This window comes from Podarcis gaigeae, assembly GCF_964106915.1.
Source record: "Podarcis gaigeae genome assembly, chromosome: 12".
Classification (NCBI taxonomy): Eukaryota; Metazoa; Chordata; class Lepidosauria; order Squamata; family Lacertidae; genus Podarcis; species Podarcis gaigeae.
The window spans coordinates 56,622,312-56,635,769 of record NC_139688.1 but is presented as its reverse complement, the minus strand read 5'-3'; the positions used below and the strand labels follow the sequence as shown (position 1 = coordinate 56,635,769).

Sequence of the window (13,458 nt, the reverse complement as noted above, 5' to 3'; positions counted from 1 at the left end):
TGTGCATGCATTGAATTTCCTTCACGCTTCCAGTGAACATGCGGAGACTGGGAGGAAGGCACAGGAGGCCTTGCCCAATCACACGTAGACTGAACACACAGAAGGAAGAGCTACAGAAGATCTACATCAGGGGTCAGCAAACTTTTTCAGCAGGGGGCCAGTTCCACTCTCCCTCAGGCCTTATGGGGGGCCGGACTATATTTTGAAAAAAATATACTGTCTGAATGAATTCCTATGCCCCACAAATAACCCAGAGATACATTTTAAATAAAAGGACACATTCTACTCATGTAAAAACACGCTGATTCCTGGACAGTCCATGGGCCGGATTTAGAAGGCGATTGGGCCGGATCCGACCCCCGGGCCTTAGTTTGCCTACCCATAATCTACATCACCACTGATGGGTGTGTAGTTCTTATATGTACTAAAAGAGCTGCTTTCTTGACAAAAGATGGTCTTCTTTTCCTAGCCAGTAAGGGTAAATGACACTCAATTTCATTGAGATGTCTAAAATAATACCAATGCTCAGCTTAGTCTGGAGCTCTGCAAACTGACTGCCGAGCACACAGAGGCCCCTGCAATTCTAAGAGCGCCCCCCACTGACTTATTTGCGCCATACTTTCTCTGACGAAAACCAAACTCAGACACGACTTACAAATAAATGCCAACAAAATTAAAACAATCCTAAAAATAAAACAAAGCTAATGAATAGCAGCAGACTTCAGTGCCAGGGACTGTTGAACAGTTGAAGTTTGTTGGCAGAGGTTAACTACAAATAACTACAAAAAATACTATATATATATATATATATATATTCATTGGGTGCAGTGCCCTTGAATCCTAAATATATCTAACGTTGCCAAATATATATTTCTGACAAGACACCAGCTCTGTAGGTTTTCAATGAGAGAACATTGAAGGAACATTGCTTTAACAAAGCATATTTAATACAGGGTGCATAAAAGAGAAGGAAATCCCATCAGATCCCATGAAAGCAGTATTAAGTAGAAGAACAGAGGCATCATTGTAGTATTCGTAGCATCACACCAGTCACTTATTATATGAATAGTTATTTTTGATCCCCCCTCCCCAAAAGCAAATTCATTTACTGTAACAACTTCCAAGACGTTAAGGAAATCTCTCTACATAATCGGTTAATGGTGGCATGTTATGAAAATGCCTTCTCTGCTACATGTCACAATGTCTGCTCACTTCTCCAAAACGAGCAAATGCATGTGATATTTTAATATGCTTAAGAGCCCAACGTGTCTCTTGGGAAATATAAACAAACGCTTCACGGGTAAGTGTAGAATATGAGGACAATATTAGAATGAGACTCTGGTGGAGAGATGGGTTCTCTCACTTTTTCTAGTCAACGAGAGATCTCATTCCCAAAGCCCTCCATTCTGCAAAGTGCAACCACCATGTTAAGACACCAGCAGCTGAGGAATCATGCTAACTATATTACATAGGTTTGCATGTAGAAGCCAATCTCCGTGATTAGCATTCATCGCTCATCTTGTTTGGTTGTGCTGTCTGGCAGGTGCTGGGAGGCGTGAATACAGATGGATCACTTATCCCAAGCTTTAGATCAAAGAATCGGGTGGAGGTTGTCACGCTGTAGTTCCTGGTATAGGTCTCCTGCACTGGGTAACAGTCTTTGACTGTATAAACGCCAACCCAGGTTTCAGCTGTAACAAAGCACAAAGTATGAGTTTATATAGGGGAATCATAGATAATTTTCAAGGTTTCATTATGCCAGCAAGAAGAAGCCATTTCCCGCCCCCCCCCCCCCTCAAAAAATTGAAGGGTTAATGCTACAATCGTCAAGCCCATTTGGTCTTGTGGCCCCAAAAGATACATAGACTTGCTTTAAATTTAAGCTGTTTTTCAACTTAAAAGTCAATGCTAATTGAACTCTTCTTGGATCTGCAGAGGATTATCCACTTAAATTGCTTAACATTAAAAGATAATGCTATCTCATGGCTATTTACAACATATAAAATCATTTTAAACCATATCAAACAATACACCAATAACAACAACAACCTATTTCCCTTCTGTGATCCATTTCCATCAGCCAGCCTCTCTCTCTCAAAAAGAGTCCCTCCCAATTAATTTATTAACCAAAGTATGCTTACATTTCCTAGCTGGTTTTCTGTCAGACCATTCCTGTACCATAATTTGGTCCCCAGGTCCTCCAATGTAGTTCTGATCTTCGTAGGTTGAGTTGTCGGGAATATCATAAGGATCCCACGGCTCAGTCAAGGCAATCTTGGAACACAGCTTTGTCACTTGCTCAATCTGAAACATCACCGTGTCTTTATAAAGGTAGATATATTCAAAAAACCTGAAAGAAGCAGACCAAGAGCAAAGCTAATATCTGTGAATTCTTGGGTGTGCATCATTACATGACAGATTGTGCACATCGATCCCAGAGATTTAAACTGGCTCATGGGAGCCATTAGGGCTGTAGTTCTTGGGGGGCAAGGGATTTCAAATAGGAGAGTTTAAACACCGTTGGCGAACTACAATTCCAGGGAGTCTTGGGTCAACCCATGGACCAGCCAGATGGGCGGGGTATAAATAATAAATTATTGTAATTATATATAATGGCTGCTTACTGCATTAATACTTGCATTTATGTAAACTGCTCTCTGAGTTTCACCTGAAAAGAAGTACCTAACTGTTTTCAATATATATATAACATTATCTGTTAATAACTCTTCCAAAAATATTCACCAGCAACTGGTGCCTAAACACACAGACTTCCTTTACTATTATAGACTGGCTAAAAATACATTTCTATTTCAAAGAAACAAAAAGTCTAGTTTTAATTGTATTAAGGAAGCAGGTGTGAGTAAAAATCAAGAATGACACATTTATTTTTCACCCAAGGACAGGCCCAAGAAATAATAGCAAGGGGGACAAGACCTGTAAATAACATTGGTTTAAAAATATAGCCTGTCACTGTTACAAGCTCTCGCTTGGTCAGGAAAAGGTCATTGAACCTACTGAGCGTGTTTAGATAACCCTAAGCAGTTTTAAAGCACACTTCTATTCTTTGCTAGATGACATGAATTCAAAACCAAGTCAGGTAAAACCTAAAGCGCGAGACACGCATTGCACAGATACAATTTTAAGCCTAAATAGTAGCAGGAAACTAGAAGGAAATGTCAGTACAGTGGTGCATAATGAAGGAAAAGTTCAAAGACCTGCTCTTGGAATATCCAGTTGCAAAAACCCAGTATATTTTAAGACTGCTCTTTTTAGTATCTCCTAATAAAGAGAATTGCCTCTCCACTCTAACAACCTGTATTTAGGCTGGGAGAAAATCAGAAAGAAAGAAAAGATTTGGAGTTCACTCTGATTCTTCTATCTTGGACTTCGATGTAACAAACAGCCATGCATCCTGAGTGCCCCTCTCTGTTCCATAGAAGTGCTCACAACGGCAGCTTAAAGAAATTTAGTTTCCTATGGTAGAACGCTTTCCACACTTACAATTTTATTGTGGTACAGTTGCTGTTTGAGCCAGCATTCAAAAGAGTGCATTTGCAGCTGGTTGCCTGCCTCTTTTATAGCAGTCTGTGTGGGGTTTTCCTTTCGACAAGAATGGCGGGTTGTTCTTAAACCGAGAAAGGTTCTGAGGCTGGAGTCACATCCCTTACATGCCTCCGTGTTCCTTCAGTCCACAAATGTCCGAGTTATGAGCATGTCCATGGAAATAACACTTTCATTTATTTTTATTTTTCATTACAGTGGTACCTTGGGACACGGGTGGAGCTGTGGGTTAAACCACCGTGCTGCTTGGGTTTGTAATTGATGAAGACTGTATCACTTTGGGTGGTGCTGTGGGTTAAACCCCAGAGCCTAGGGCTTGCCGATCAGAAGGTCAGCAGTTTGAATCCCCATGACGGGGTGAGCTCCCGTTGCTCAGTCCCTGCTCCTGCCAACCTAGCAGTTCAAAAGCACATCAAAGTGCAAGTAGATAAATAGGTACCACTCCGGCGGGAAGGTAAGTGGCGTTTCCGTGCGCTGCTCTGGTTCACCAGAAGCAGCTTAGTCATGCTGGCCACATGACCCGGAAAAACTGTCTGCGGAAGCGGACAAACACTGGCTCCCTCGGCCTTTAAAGCGAGATGAGAGCTGAAACCCCAGAGTCGTTCACGACTGGACTTTATTGTCAAGGGTCCCTTTACCTTTACCTTGGTATGCAAACGGCTTGGTTCCCAAACAAATTGGTTCCTGAACACGGCAAACCCAGAAGTGAGTGTTCTGGTTTGTGAATGTTTTCCGGAAGCCAAACGTCCGATGTGGCTTCCGATTGAGTGCAGGAAACTCCTGCAGCCAGTCAGAAGTCATGCCTTGGTTTTCGAGGTATGTCGGGAATCGAACGGACTCCCGGAACGGATTAAATTTGGGAACCAAGGTACCACTGCATTATTAATACTTAGTGTTCCAGAATTCTAATCTTGTGGGAGGATAAGAGATGAGGAGAACTCTGTGCCCGCCCAAGTTATGGTGAACCTGGTTACTGTGCTGAAATGTTGTCTTCAGCTAAAGACTGCTATCGTGGGCAAAACATGGACTCAGTGCGATTGCCTTCACTCTGAACTGGGCTTGCAAACTGGAAGGGAAATGGTGCAAACTACACTCATCAACAGAGTCGCCACATGACTATGTTTGTGCACATGCCAGACAAATGAAAATATTGGTGATCCATTCCGGATCTTCCACAAATATCAGAATTTTTGTGGTAGAAGAAGCAGAAGAAGTGGGGTTTTCCCCGTACATTGTTCTCAATGCCCCTTCCACTATCTCCATTCCTATCGTCACAGGTTGGCCACACGTGTGCCTGCTTCAGCTCAGAGGCGGCCATATTCTCAGGTTCAAGAGAAAAGGAACAAAGCACGGCTGCTAGGCAACACAGAATCCTCTAACTACCTTCAAGCCAACTTAATAAGCAAGATAAATGGGAAAATGGAGAGTTGGGGAATTAAACAACCAGTCAAGTAGAGGAAATTGGGCTGTAGACAGAGCTACAGGGTGAGGAAAAGCAAGGGAGACCTCCATTGTCCAGTCCTACCCAACAAGGTACAGTCAAATCTGATACAGCCCCATCAGAGAGTGCAACTCTAGAAAGCGTATTTTGAGCAAGTGAAGGTTGTTGAATACCAGATTTAATGGTTTTCATCCAGTGATACTTAACAGTTTTACTCATTTTTAGCAACTGTATATTTCTCATTCATGTGCACCACACAATACATTTCATGGTCTTGAGCTGCAGACTAGATTTTCTGATAATCACCAATATTATCTTTCCGCCTCTGCCTGAAGAGTTGAGCACCTCTTTTGAGGTTTCTTTCTGACAGATACTACAGGAAAGGACATCTTTGTATCTTTCCCTTGAGCTCTTTTCGGAGAACCTGGCGCCTTCGGAATCCTTATTCCAGATTCAATTTCAGACACATTCTTCCTATCGCCCATATTTCCCACTTCAATCAAAAGACCGCAGGCAACCTTTAAGCATCTCACTCTAGGTCTTCCAACACCTGCTACTATTTACCGCCTCCAGTTCACCACCCTTTCTAGGGGGAGTTCAAAAATCTATATTTACTGTGTTCCCTCTCCAAATATAAGTCGAAGACCATTTACCTTAATCCCACCCATCAAATCATCCTAAAGCAAAATGCAACTCTGAAGACGAGGTGTTTTGAATCAATTGGTTCAGTTGATTTTGGATTATGCTCTTATTAAACAGAGTTAAAAGTTAAGAGTGCCGGCAATAAGCTCAACCTATTTTTAAAAATCATGAAGAGTGCAGCTCCCAACACACAGTGTGTCCCGAGCATAGCTTGGGGTGGCTAACTTAGGGTTACCAGATGTCCCCAGTTCCTGGGGACAGTCCCCGGATTTGCAAATCTGACCCCAGACAAATTCCGTCCCCAGAATGTCCCCCGATTTGCAAATCTGTCCCCGGGAAATGTGGCAGCGGCAGCCTCAGCAGCCCGGAGCCAGCCTGGTAGTGCACTTGGCTCTAGCTGGCTTCAGGAGCTGCTCGCTGCCGTGGAGCCCACCATTTTTCCTTGCTGGAAGTCCCCATATGATGTGTGCATATGACTGCCACTGACGACGCCACTGCCGAAGGGGAACTGGGGATGTCCGGCAGTACAGATCTCCTTCCCCCTTTGTTCTGACTGTTCGGGGGAGGCTCAGGAGTTGCGGGTGAGCAGCCGTTGCCCAGTTTTTAAAAAACTCTGCACATTTATGTTTCACATAAAGAAGGGCTTTGCACCTTTATACAATATACATGTGTGCTTGGGCCCAGGGCCTTTTGCCTCACCGTCCCCACTACTGATTCCCTGTTGCTACTCAGCTTCAAAAAAAAATAAAAAAATAAAAGTGTCCCTGGATCCATTGAAAAAAATCTGGTAACCATAGGCTAACTTGTTTGGCCTGAAAGTTGCATTCTCCTTCCGAGGGCTGCACGCCAGCAGTGGGTACTGCCACATTCTTCCATGCACTGTGTGCATACACACACATGTACAGATACTCCTTACCAGTTGATCCATGCAGATCTGATGAGTGTTGCAGATCAGGGATGAATCTTCATCCCTGTTAGGATGCTGGGCTGGGTATTATTAATTTTGTGGCTGCCACCGAAATCAGTGGGATTGGGGGAGAAAAATGTGGTTTGGGGCTGGATTAGGCCCCCGAATCAGGGCTTAGCTATCCCTGGTGCAGATACTGATTTCCATCTCTACGTTTTTATTTTAGAGAGGATAGTGTGGGTTTTTCATTTCAGATAAAACCTGCTTGCCCTGCGGCTTAGTAAGTAAGTAAGTAAGTAAATAAGCAAGTAAATTTTTATTTATACCCCGCCCTCCCTAGCCAAGACCGGGCTCAGGGCGGCTAACACCAAATATCAAATACACAATCAAACAATTGATTAAAAATACAGCTTAAAAATTAGAATCAGGATAAAATTAAATGCCTGCCCACGAATTACAACCATAGAGGTTGGGAACCTCAAGTATTCATCAGGGCCAGTTGTCCATGTTGGTCCCACATGAGCCGATAAAAGAGCCAAAGAAGTAATTTACAGGGTCCCATGGGGGGGGGGGGCGAGGAGAGAGAAAGAGGTTTACTTCTGCTTTCTGGCTGAGACTAGCGGCCCCTCTCTGAAAGGACAGGTTGCATGTTGCAAGCAAGTGGTAACTTTCAGAAATAAGCATCTTTCTTTCTTTTTACCTCCAGAACCATGGCACGTCAGAAAATGTGTGTGTATGAGGTGCACAAAATCCATCGCATATTTGAATGTTGTCTTTTGTGAAATACTTCCCAAGCATAGAAAACTATCGTGTCAAGAAGGCTAGCTAGAAATCTCGACAGAGATTTCTACAGAAGCTGCCAAGCATGTGATTCCCCCACACGCCCCTGATATCCTGAGAGAGCAGTACAATGTGATCTTTCTTTCACCTTGTAGACCAGCCCTTTCCCCATACATTATACAGACCTGAATATTGTTACTTGGACGTCATCCGAGGACACCAGAAACCTACTTGTTCTTAAATAAACACATTGTCCTATAATGCAGTTACCCCGAGTGTCACACTGCTTCAACGACCAGTAACCAACAGTTATACCTCCCCAGAGCCAATTTATACAATCAGGAGAATAATCGATGAAGACTGTATCACTTTGGAACGCGGGTGGCTCTGTGGTCTAAACCACAGAGCCTAGGGCTTGCCGATCAGTAGGTCGGCGGTTTAAATCCCCGCAACGGGGAGAGCTCCCGTTGCTCAGTCCCTGCTCCTGCCGACTAGCAGTTCGAAAGCACCTCAAAGTGCAAGTAGATAAATAGGTACCGCTCCGGCGGGAAGGTAAACGGCGTTTCTGTGCGCTGCTCTGGTTCACCAGAAGCAGCTTAGTCATGCTGGCCACATGACCCGGAAGCTGTCTGTGGATAAACGCCGGCTCCCTCGGCCAATAAAGCGAGATGAGCGCCGCAACCCCAGAGTCGTCCGCGACTGGACCTAACAGTCAGGGTTCCCTTTACCTTTACCTTTTACTGTATCACTTCAGGCTGCAGATAGAGCTCTGTATGTTTGAAGAATCCACCCCACAAACAAAAGAAACTTCACTTCAGACCTATAGAGGAAGACAAGGCAGAGGGAGAGGCTGAACCCTCCTCTGTGGCAGATGAAGTTGATGGACTATATGGAATTGGCGGAAATGACTGGCAGAATCCGAGACCAGGGAGAAGAGTCGGTGGAAGAAGCTTGGAAAAAAAATTAAAGATTATTTACAGAAATATTGTAAAATTAATGAGCTATAGAAAAATGGTGGAATGAAGTTATATGGCTTTGGCAGAAATGTTATAAGGAACTAGGTACAGATAGATTGTTAATGTATTAAAGGGGAAAAACAAGGTTAGAATATGTTAAGATTAATTACAGGACAGAAAATAGATGAAGATGGAAAGGAATTGCTGAAACAGTTAATTGAAGTGGAATACAAAAAGGGAGGTGTGAGGAAGTCAGTGAAACAAGTGAATGAAAGTTAAGATTGAAAATATTGGAAGTGTTTTTAATTGTTTTTGTTTTGTTTTGTTAATTCAATGTTTTATGTAGTGTTTTTGTTTCTGTTTTTGTATTTTATTATGTTGATTTGTTTAATTCTTTTTCTTTCTTTTTGTAATCTTTAAACTCTTAATAAATATTATTTAAAATAAAAACAACATACTGGTTTTCAATGTGAAGGAAATGGGAGAGCATTCAAACATGCAACTCTACCTACAGCTTGGTAATCTTCTCCATGATTCTGTGATTGTATAAACTGTCCCTTGGAGCTAAAGAATAATGTTTTATTCAACTGCCAAACAGTTTTAAACAGTTGGGTTCTCTCAATGCTGCACTAGTGGGGATGCTAGTATTCCATTTCCTGCTCTTTCATAGTCCTTGCCACAAACCAGTTCATATATCTCTACCAGATTATGTGCCAAGCCAAATTGACTGATGTTGGAGAAAGCAATGCCAGAGAGCTGGCAGATCTTCCATTAAACTGTGCAGAGTTCGTCCCATCCTTGAGTGCTTAACTGGACAATGGCCAGAATGACTCAACATCTCCCACAATCAAAGTTTTCCAGAACTGACTAGTATAATGATCAATAATGCTCCTCTTACCAAATTACTTTCCCCCCACTCCTTCCCAAACTGAAGTGAATTAAATCTATCACCCACCTTTCAATCATTGTTTAGAATCATAGAATCATAGAGTTGGAAGAGACCACAAGGGCCATCGAGTCCAACCCCCTGCCAAGCAGGAAACACCATCAGAGCACTCCTGACATATGGTTGTCAAGCCTCTGCATAAAGACCTCCAAAGAAGGAGACTCCACCACACTCCTTGGCAGCAAATTCCACTGTCGAACAGCTCTTACTGTCAGGAAGTTCTTCCTAATGTTTAGGTGGAATCTTCTTTCTTGTAGTTTGGATCCATTGCTCCGTGTCTGCTTCTCTGGAGCAGCAGAAAACAACCTTTCTCCCTCCTCGATGTGACATCCTTTTATATATTTGAACATGGCTATCATATCACCCCTTAACCTCCTCTTCTCCAGGCTAAACATGCCCAGCTCCCTTAGCCGTTCCTCATAAGGCATCGTTTCCAGGCCTTTGACCATTTTGGTTGCCCTCCTCTGTTTGCAGAGGTCAAGAAGGAAGTTATGCCATCAGTTCACTTCACTTCAATTCCCCCCTTGATTTCCCCGCCATTCTGGACCTCCAACGCTGGAGCCTCCAGGGTAACTAACTTCTAGCAACCATACTACAGATCTACAATTTGGGAACCTGGTGCAAGTCGAAAGAGTGCCAGTGAAAGATCAGCTGCTCTTGAATCATCTATTTCATTCTTGGATTGGTGTAAACCAGACATGTTCAACCGGTCGACCGTGATCGACAGGTAGATCCCCCTTGATCCTGGTTGATCGCGGGATCCTTATCGATCGTAGGATTAAAAAAACTGGGGAATGTCTCCACCCCCTGCCCCTCTCACGCTGTCCCTCTGTCATGTCAAGCGGGTGGCATTAGGCGTTTTCTCTAGGCGTTTGGGAATATGATGAGTGTTTTTAGCGCTGGGGCACAGTTTTTGGTAAGCAATTGATATCATTTCCCCTTAAAAAAGTGCAACAACTCTGGTCTCCCCAGAAAAATCTCAACAACTCTGGGCAATCCTCAGTGACAATGGGTAGATCACTGCCAGTTGTGTTATACTGGAAGTAGATCACAGTCGCTTGGGAATTGGACGGGCCTGGTGTAAACAATAGTGCATTCTCTCTAGTAAACAGAGGTGGGTGGTGTTCATACTTCTGCAGAGAAATATTGTGATCCATGAATAACTCAAGAGTAAGCAGTTGAAACTGGTGGGAATTGGAGGATGGGCTTCTTCTTGATAGCTACCCGGAGGCAAAATCACAATTGAGCAAACAATATTTCAGATATGATACTAAGCGGCTGAAGTTAATGTGACGTTTTCTGAACCAGAACTGTAAAACTGAAGGAGTGTCTCCACCCCCATCGTTCAGCCTGGACACTGAGGTCCAGCTCCAAGGGCCTTTTGGCGATTCGCTCACTGTGAGATGTGAGGTTACAGGGACCCAGGCAGAGGGCCTTCTCAGTGTTGGCACCCACTCTGTGGAATGCCCTCCCATCAGATGTCAAGGAAATAAACAACTATCTGACTTTAAGAAGACATCTCAAGGTAGCCCTGTTTAGGGAAGTTTGTAATATTTGATGTTTTATTCTGTTTTTAATCGGTTGGGAGCTGCCCAGAGTGGCTGGGGAAACCCAGCCGGATGGGCGGGGTATAAATAATAAATTACTATTATTATTATTTACTGTAATTTTAATAGAGGAGAAACTATTTGCACCTTTTATAACACATCCTTAAACTTAAGCAAGTTAAGAGACACCTGCTCACACACTGTTTGTTTTGAGATGTACCTTCTGCTCTGCAGACATTTGCTGTTATATTTTCACTCTGCCATATGGTGCTTCCTTATCAGATCTGAAGGAAGACTGACACAAGTATGCTGGCCGCTTCTAGCTGTGGAGGCCTGGGAGGGAGTGGGGGGGGGGGGACAGGCTAATCCTAGCCCTGACCCTTCCTGCGTCTGACCAGCCCATCACATTCTCAAATCACCAAGTGCAACATACAGCAGTTAATTATTCCATGAAATTTAATTATGGATTTTTTTTAAATAACACTCTGCTTCTAAATCTGATTTGCTGTGAACTGCTTTGAGAACCGTTATTGTTGGAAAGCAGTATATAAATATTGTGAAACAAACTGCTTTGAGAGAAATATGCTAAATGTCAGAGTCATATATTAATTAGTGTGATGTGATTGGATGGATTCAGTTTTGCATCCGATGCATTTCTAAGTATCTATTAAATTATCAGAAAAATGTTCTGAATGGAAGAACTGCAGAAGGAAAACATGTGGGGAAAGAAGAGAAGTAATATACTTCAGATTACGCTGCAAGAACGATAGGCCTCTTCCTTGGTTGCTGTCTAGGGTACCAGAGATACAAACTCAGAAGGGGAAAAATGGGCTGGTTAATATTTTAATGTGTTGAATCTATCTCTACAATAGGTGGACTATTGTGGTTCTGGTCAAAAGTAATGACACAAATATCTGTCACCATCATACTGTAAATCCATACATGGCCTAAATGGAACCATCCACACAGAGGCTTGCGGGAATCTCTAAGTTTGCAAAAAATAAGCTTTGCGTGGAAGAATTGGGAGAGATCTATGCGGGGTTGTGGGTAACTAAAGAAAAAGCCCAATAAGTGTAGAGTCTTTCCAGTCACTTAGATCTCTACTGGGTGCATGGGTAAGGGTTGACGAAATGGAGTGTCCTGGAAAGGGGCGTGGGTGGCTGGAATCCAAAACAGGAGAAAAACACGCGCGCGATTTGCTACAAACTGCGCTTGTCAACAGCCTGTTCCACACCCTGCAAGATCTCAGCTACCCGTCACTGAAAACACCGCCTGCGTTTCGGGGGCTCCACAGGAGTTCCTGCGCAAAGCCCTCCCCGACTTGGGGGTCTTCACGAGCTACATTCCAACGACAGCCCCCCAAATTCAAGCAGCCTGCAGAGAAGAAGGGCAGCCCTGAGAACCGCGCCCAGCGTGGCCGGGGAACTTGGTGCGCTTGTGTCGTCGTTGCTTGGCCGGGGGATCGCGCATCATCCACACGCTCCCCTACGCAAGACAGCGGCAGGGGAGCGGCGATTGGCTGGTGGCAAGAGGATCCCCATCCCCACCCCACGGAAGGCGCGGCCAAGGGGGGAACAGCTCTCCCCGGAGCCCGCGCGGCAGCTGCTGCGCCCCCGAGAGCGCACGGGAGAAGCTGCGCCGGGGCGCGTCGCACCTACTTCTTGCAAGGAATGAGCTGCTTCCTCTCCTCCAGGATCCGCAGGCGCTGGTTCTGGCCGTCGTAGGACACGGCCGCCCGGGTGTTCCTGCCGGTGCTGTGGTCGTACACCACCGTGCGCCCTTCCCACTGCAGCGGGGCCTGGCAAGGCACGGCCGGCGGCGCGCTCGCTGCCGTCGGGGCCAGGCTTAAGGCGCCGCCGAGCAGCAGCGCCAGCAGCAGTAGCCGTCGCCCTGGGAAGGCGCCCGGGACCATGTTCCTCGCCGCGCTCTCCTGCAAGGGCGCCGGGTCGCTCGCTCTCCAAGGGTCCCTTCGGACGGCGAGAGAGGCTGGGGAGCGAGCGCGGGGCCGAGCCTTCTGCTGCTGCTGCAACCAGCCGAGGGACGGGAACTGCAGAGGGAGCCCGCGGCAGCCCAAACGGGCACCGTCTCTTTACCCAACAAGCTCTCTGCTTCCTCTGCGCCAGGGAAGAAGAAGAGAGAGCCCTCTCCACTCGCCTTCTTCGGCTTGGAAAGGCAGCAAACATCGCCGCCGCCGTATTGCGCTTCCTAACGGCCGCGGAGTAGAAGCGCATCTCGGATGCTGCGCCAAGAGAGGCTCCGGGGCTCCATCGCCTCGCGCGATTCTTTTGGCACCAAAAGGGGTCCCGATCAGCCCGGACCGAGGCCGTGTCGGATGCAGTATTCCTAACCAGGAAACCGAAATGCCTCTCTTCAATGTGCTGTCTCTGCAATTCGTTGGGCGTTCCTAATTAAATGATTTTTAATACCCCCCCCCCACAGTATATAATCTGGAAACCGCACGTTGCAGAACCAAAACCCAAATATTGTTGTTATTTCTTAAATTTGTATGTGGTCCTTCATCCGAACATCACAGAGTGGTTCACAACATAAAAATACAAAATGAGAACACAAAATACACAATAAAAACGAGCCGTTTCAAATGACATAGATGATGGACCTGGGTGGTTGCTGTTTATCAAACAATCTAGTCCTGGAGGTGGGGACACAGGGGTACAAAT

At 45.1% G+C, this 13,458-nt stretch overlaps 1 protein-coding gene across 1 annotated transcript; it reads right to left on the bottom strand.

Annotated features, from left to right (window-relative positions):
- Positions 1-1,288: 1,288 nt before the first annotated feature.
- EPDR1 (ependymin related 1) lies at positions 1,289-13,073 on the bottom strand. Its single transcript, XM_083706422.1, has 3 exons — positions 12,439-13,073; positions 2,142-2,350; positions 1,289-1,691 (listed from the first exon to the last, which is right to left on the bottom strand). The coding sequence occupies exons 1-3, from the start codon at positions 12,690-12,692 to the stop codon at positions 1,501-1,503; spliced, it is 654 nt and encodes a 217-aa protein (XP_083562548.1). The 5' UTR covers positions 12,693-13,073; the 3' UTR covers positions 1,289-1,500.
- Between the last annotated feature and the right edge of the window lie 385 nt (positions 13,074-13,458).

What these genes read in the sequence shown, in the direction of transcription:
- EPDR1 (XM_083706422.1), bottom strand. Translation starts at nt 12,692, where the DNA reads ATGGTCCCGGGCGCCTTCCCAGGGCGACGGCTACTGCTGCTGGCGCTG. An exon ending in CAGCTCATTCCTTGCAAGAA is followed by an intron (nt 2,351 to 12,438) that starts GTAGGTGCGACG and finishes TGCTTCTTTCAG; the next exon opens with GTTTTTTGAATATATCTACC. An exon ending in CAGAAAACCAGCTAGGAAAT is followed by an intron (nt 1,692 to 2,141) that starts GTAAGCATACTT and finishes GCTTTGTTACAG; the next exon opens with CTGAAACCTGGGTTGGCGTT.